The sequence below is a fragment of the Telmatherina bonti genome, assembly GCF_933228915.1.
Source record: "Telmatherina bonti genome assembly, chromosome: 17".
Lineage (NCBI taxonomy): Eukaryota > Metazoa > Chordata > Actinopteri > Atheriniformes > Telmatherinidae > Telmatherina > Telmatherina bonti.
Genome location: NC_136615.1, coordinates 39,088,546 through 39,094,545, shown reverse-complemented (window position 1 = coordinate 39,094,545; position 6,000 = coordinate 39,088,546). Strand labels below are relative to the sequence as shown.

General features: G+C 54.5%; 1 protein-coding gene across 2 annotated transcripts in view; it reads left to right on the top strand.

Moving 5' to 3' along the window:
* Positions 1-638: 638 nt before the first annotated feature.
* The window catches only part of sptlc1 (serine palmitoyltransferase, long chain base subunit 1), a 68,009-nt gene continuing 62,647 nt past the window's right edge, over positions 639-6,000 (top strand). For both annotated transcript variants that reach the window (XR_013771665.1, XM_079257190.1), the window contains exon 1: positions 639-709. Coding sequence is in view for 1 of the 2 variants with exons in the window: in XM_079257190.1 (XP_079113316.1) it covers positions 656-709 (54 nt within the window). In the remaining variant the exon portion in view is untranslated. The remainder of the gene's footprint in view (positions 710-6,000) is intronic.

The window sequence follows — 6,000 nt, the reverse complement described above, 5'->3', positions numbered from 1 at the left end:
ATTGTATACAGTATAACTTTACATTGTATACAGTATAACTTTATATTGTTTATATAGTAAACAATATAAACTACTACAGAAACACAACAAGACATAAGTGCACAGTGACAATATTCAAAAACAGACAAAAAAAAAAAAAAGTTAAAAAGTAAATGGATTAATACACAGTCCGAACCGTTATTAAACATACCTACAGAGAGTCATCAGCAACATTTAGTAGGAAGCAGATGGGAAGATGAGCGCATGTGGGCGTGCACGTGTGAGTGTTCAACCTGTGATCATGCAATCAAAGATCAGCTGAGTGCTTGTAGGGGAGCACGACCACGACCCGAGGTGTAGGGGAGGAAGCCAAGGAGCCCGCCCAGAGCAAAACCATCGCGGGCCGGGGCCACCTCGATACGATTTTAATCCTTTTTAAACTTTTGCAGAATGGGTTGAGTTAACTTCTTTAAAGCATTCTATTCCATGTTGGGGGGGGCTGTGAACCGGAACTTATAAGTTCAATAAGTGTACAATTTGGCAAAAATGATGATGATGTTGACTAAACACACATCACACACCACCTGTGGCTGGATATGGAAGGATCTTCAAGTGTACTACGTTTTGCATGGAACGTAAACGCATCATTGTTCCTGACGTTGCGGAAGGAAGAAAAATGGCGTCCGGACAGCAGTGGGTGTTGGTGGAGATGGTTCAGGCGTTTTACGAGGTAATATTTCTATTTCCCACGCCTCTGTTTTGTAGAGTTACTTTGTGGATGTTGTGAGCTGCTAGCATGATGTTAATTCTGAACATTTGGTGTTTTTTTATCAACGCCAAGTTGTTCGCAAAGTTATCAGTCGCGTGCTGTCCGTCTCCTAACCGGAGAGACAGGTTTAGTCCTCCTGTCTCTCTGTCCTCCTGTCTCTCTGTCTCCCTGTCCTCCTGTGTCTCTGTCTCTCTGTCTGTCTGTCCTCCTGTCTCTCTGTCTCTCTGTCTGTCTGTCTGTCTGTCCTCCTGTCTCTCTGTCCTCCTGTCTCTCTGTCTCTGTCTCTCTGTCCTCCTGTCTCTCTGTCCTCCTGTCTCTCTGTCTGTCTGTCCTCCTGTCTCTCTGTCCTCCTGTCTCTCTGTCCTCCTGTCCCTCTGTCCTCCTGTCTCTCTGTCCTCCTGTCTCTGTCTCTCTGTCCTCCTGTCTCTCTGTCTCCCTGTCCTCCTGTGTCTCTGTCTCTCTGTCTGTCTGTCCTCCTGTCTCTCTGTCTCTCTGTCTGTCTGTCTGTCCTCCTGTCTCTCTGTCCTCCTGTCTCTCTGTCTCTGTCTCTCTGTCTCTGTCTCTCTGTCCTCCTGTCTCTCTGTCCTCCTGTCTCTCTGTCTGTCTGTCCTCCTGTCTCTCTGTCCTCCTGTCTCTCTGTCCTCCTGTCTCTCTGTCCTCCTGTCTCTGTCTCTCTGTCCTCCTGTCTCTCTGTCCTCCTGTCCCTCTGTCCTCCTGCCTCTGTCCTCCTGTCTCCCTGTCCTCCTGTCTCTCTGTCCTCCTGTCTCTGTCTCTCTGTCCTCCTGTCTCTCTGTCTCCCTGTCCTCCTGTCTCTCTGTCTCCCTGTCCTCCTGTCTCCCTGTCCTCCTGTCTCTCTGTCCTCCTGTCTCCCTGTCCTCCTGTCCCTCTGTCCTCCTCCCTCCCTCTGTCTGTCTGTCCTCCTGTCTCTCTGTCCTCCTGTCTCTCTGTCTCCCTGTCTGTCTGTCCTCCTGTCCCTCTGTCCTCCTGTCTCTCTGTCCTCCTGTCTCTCTGTCTTCCTGTCCCTCTGTCTTCCTGTCCCTCTGTCCTCCTGTCTCTCTGTCCTCCTGTCCCTCTGTCCTCCTGTCCTCCTGTCTCTCTGTCCTCCTGTCCCTCTGTCCTCCTGTCCTCCTTTCTCTCTGTCCTCCTGTCTCCCTGTCCTCCTGTCTCTCTGTCCTCCTGTCTCTCTGTCCCTCTGTCCTCCTGTCTTTCTGTCCTCCTGTCCCTCTGTCCTCCTGTCTCCCTGTCCTCCTGTCTCTCTGTCCTCCTGTCCTCTTTTCTCTCTGTCCTCCTGTCCCTCTGTCCTCCTGTCTCTCTGTCCCTCTGTCCTCCTGTCTCTCTGTCCCTCTGTCCTCCTGTCTTTCTGTCCTCCTGTCCCTCTGTCCTCCTGTCTCCCTGTCCTCCTGTCTCTCTGTCCTCCTGTCCTCTTTTCTCTCTGTCCTCCTGTCCCTCTGTCCTCCTGTCTCTCTGTCCCTCTGTCCTCCTGTCTCTCTGTCCTCTTGTCCTCCTGTCCCTCTGTCCCCCTGTCCCTCTGTCCCCCTGTCTCTCTTTCTCTCTGTCCTCCTGTCTGTCTGTCCTCCTGTCTCTGTCCTCTTGTCCTCCTGTCCCTCTGTCCTCCTGTCTCCCTGTCCTCTTGTCCTCCTGTCCCTCTGTCCTCCTGTCTGTCTGTCCTCTTGTCCTCCTGTCCTCCTGTTTCTCTGTCCTCCTGTCTCTGTCCTCCTGTCCCTCTGTCCTCATGTCTCTCTGTCCTCCTGTCCCTCTGTCCTCCTGTCCCTCTGTCCTCCTGTCTGTCTGTCCTCTTGTCCTCCTGTTTCTCTGTCCTCCTGTCCTCCTTTCTCTCTGTCCTCCTGTCTCCCTGTCCTCCTGTTTCTCTGTCTCCCTGTCCTCCTGTCTCTCTGTCCCTCTGTCCTCCTGTCCCTCTGTCCTCCTGTCTCTCTGTCCTCCGTCCTCCTGTCTCTGTCCTCCTGTCCTCCTGTTTCTCTGTCCTCCTGTCTGTCTCCCCGTCCTCCTGTCTCTCTGTACCTCTGTCCTCCTGTCTCCCTGTCCTCCTGTCTCTCTGTCCTCCTGTACCTCTGTCCTCCTGTCCCTCTGTCCTCCTGTCTCTTTCCTCTGTCCTCCTGTCTTTCTGTCCTCCTGTCTTTCTGTCCTCCTGTCTTTCTGTCCTCCTGTCCCTCTGTCCTCCTGTCCTCCTTTCTCTCTGTCCTCCTGTCTCTGTCTCCCTGTCTCTCTGTCCTCTGTCCTCCTGTCTCTCTGTCCTCCTGTCCCTCCGTCCTCCTGTCTCTGTCTCTCTGTCCTCCTGTCTCTCTGTCCCTCTGTCCTCCTGTCTCTCTGTCCCTCTGTCCTCCTGTCTCTGTCCTCCTGTCTCTCTGTCCCTCTGTCCTCCTGTCTCTCTGTCCTCCTGTCTCTCTTTCCCTCATTCCTCCTGTCTCTCTGTCCTCTTGTCCTCCTGTTTCTCTGTCCTCCTGTCTCTCTGTCCTCCTGTCTCTCTGTCTCCCTTTCCTCCTGTCTCTCTGTCCTCTTGTCCCTCTGTCCTCCTGTCTCCCTTTCCTCCTGTCTCCCTGTCCTCCTGTCTCTCTGTCTGTCTGTCCTCCTGTCTCTCTGTCCTCCTGTCTCTGTCTCTCTGTCCTCCTGTCTCTCTGTCCCTCTGTCCTCCTGTCTCTCTGTCCCTCTGTCCTCCTGTCTCTCTGTCCTCTTGTCCTCCTGTTTGTCCTCCTTTCTCTCTGTCCTCCTGTCTCTCTGTACTCCTGTCCCTCTGTCCTCCTGTCTCTCTGTCCCTCTGTCCTCCCTTCTCCCTGTCCTCCTGTCTCTCTGTCCTCCTGTCTCTCTGTCCTCTTGTCCTCCTGTTTCTCTGTCCTCCTGTCTCTCTGTCCTCCTGTCTCTCTGTCCTCCTTTCTTTCTGTCCTCCTTTCTCTCTGTCCTCCTGTCCCTCTGTCCTCCTGTCTCTCTGTCCTCCTGTCCTCCTTTCTCTCTGTCCTCCTGTCTCTCTGTCCCTCTGTCCTCCTGTCTCTCTGTCCCTCTGTCCTCCTGTCTTTCTGTCCTCTTGTCCTCCTGTTTCTCTGTCCCTCTGTCCTCCTGTCTTCCTGTCTCTCTGTCCTCCTGTCTCTCTGTCCTCTTGTCCTCCTGTCTCCCTGTCCTCCTGTCTCTCTGTCCTCCTGTCCTCCTGTTTCTCTGTCCTCCTGTCCGTCTGTCCTCCTGTCTCCCTGTCCTCCTGTCTCTCTGTCCTCTTGTCCTCCTGTCTCTCTGTCCTCCTGTCCCTCTGTCCCCCTGTCTCTCTTTCTCTCTGTCCTCCTGTCTCTCTGTCTTCCTGTCTGTCTGTCCTCCTGTCTCTGTCCTCTTGTCCTCCTGTCCCTCTGTCCTCCTGTCTCCCTGTCCTCTTGTCCTCCTGTCCCTCTGTCCTCCTGTCTCCCTGTCCTCTTGTCCTCCTGTCCCTCTGTCCTCCTGTCTGTCTGTCCTCTTGTCCTCCTGTCCTCCTGTTTCTCTGTCCTCCTGTTTCTCTGTCCTCCTGTCTCTGTCCTCCTGTCTCTGTCCTCCTGTCCCTCTGTCCTCCTGTCTCTCTGTCTCTCTGTCCTCATGTCTCTCTGTCCTCCTGTCCCTCTGTCCTCCTGTCTGTCTGTCCTCCTGTCTGTCTGTCCTCTTGTCCTCCTGTTTCTCTGTCCTCCTGTCCTCCTTTCTCTCTGTCCTCCTGTCTCCCTGTCCTCCTTTTTCTCTGTCTCCCTGTCCTCCTGTCCCTCTGTCTCCCTGTCCTCCTGTCCCTCTGTCCTCCTGTCTCTCTGTCCTCCATCCTCCTGTCTCTGTCCTCCTGTTTCTCTGTCCTCCTGTCTCTGTCTCCCCGTCCTCCTGTCTCTCTGTACCTCTGTCCTCCTGTCCCTCTGTCCTCCTGTCCCTCTGTCCTCCTGTCTTTCTGTCCTCCTGTCTCTCTGTCCTCCTGTCTCTGTCTCCCTGTCTCTCTGTCCTCCTGTCTCTCTGTCCTCTGTCCTCCTGTCTCTCTGTCCTCCTGTCTCTCTGTCCTCCTGTCTCTGTCTCTCTGTCCTCCTGTCCCTCTGTCCTCCTGTCTCTCTGTCCCTCTGTCCTCCTGTCTCTGTCCTCCTGTCTCTCTGTCCCTCTGTCCTCCTGTCTCTCTGTCCTCCTGTCTCTCTTTCCCTCATTCCTCCTGTCTCTCTGTCCTCTTGTCCTCCTGTTTCTCTGTCCTCCTGTCTCTCTGTCCTCCTATCTCTCTGTCTCCCTTTCCTCCTGTCTCTCTGTCCTCTTGTCCCTCTGTCCTCCTGTCTCTCTTTCCTCCTGTCTCCCTGTCCTCCTGTCTCTCTGTCTGTCTTTCCTCCTGTCTCTCTGTCCTCCTGTCTCTGTCCTCCTGTCTCTCTGTCCCTCTGTCCTCCTGTCTCTGTCCTCCTGTCTCTCTGTCCCTCTGTCCTCCTGTCTCTCTGTCTCCCTTTCCTCCTGTCTCTCTGTCCTCTTGTCCCTCTGTCCTCCTGTCTCTCTTTCCTCCTGTCTCCCTGTCCTCCTGTCTCTCTGTCTGTCTGTCCTCCTGTCTCTCTGTCCTCCTGTCTCTCTCTCTCTGTCCTCCTGTCTCCCTGTCCTCTTTCTCTCTGTCTCTCTGTCCTCCTGTCTCCCTGTCCTCCTGTCTCTCTGTCCTCCGGTCCTCCTGTCTCTCTTTCCTCCTGTCTCCCTGTCCTCCTGTCTCCCTGTCCTCCTGTCTCTCTGTCCTCCTGTCTCTCTGTCCTCCTGTCTCTCTGTCTCCCTGTCCTCCTGTCTCCCTGTCCTCCTGTCTCTCTGTCTCCCTGTCCTCCTGTCTTTCTCCCTGTCCTCCTGTCTCTCTGTCTCCCTGTCCTCCTGTCTCTCTGTCCTCCTGTCTCTGTCTCCCTGTCCTCCTGTCTCCCTGTCCTCCTGTCTCTCTGTCTCCCTGTCCTCCTGTCTCTCTGTCTCCCTGTCTCTCTGTCCTCCGGTCCTCCTGTCTCTTTCCTCCTGTCTCCCTGTCCTCCTGTCTCTCTGTCTCCCTGTCCTCCGGTCTCCCTGTCCTCCTGTCCTCCTGTCTGTCCTCCTTTCTCTCTGTCCTCCTGTCCTCCTTTCTCTGTCCTCCTGTCTCTCTTTCCCTCTGTCCTCCTGTCCCTCTGTCCTCCTGTCCCTCTGTCCTCCTGTCTCCCTGTCCTCCTGTCTCTCTGTCCTCCTGTCTCTGTCCTCCTGTCTCTGTCCTCCTGTCTCTGTCCTCCTGTCCCTCTGTCCTCCTGTCTCTCTGTCTCTCTGTCCTCATGTCTCTCTGT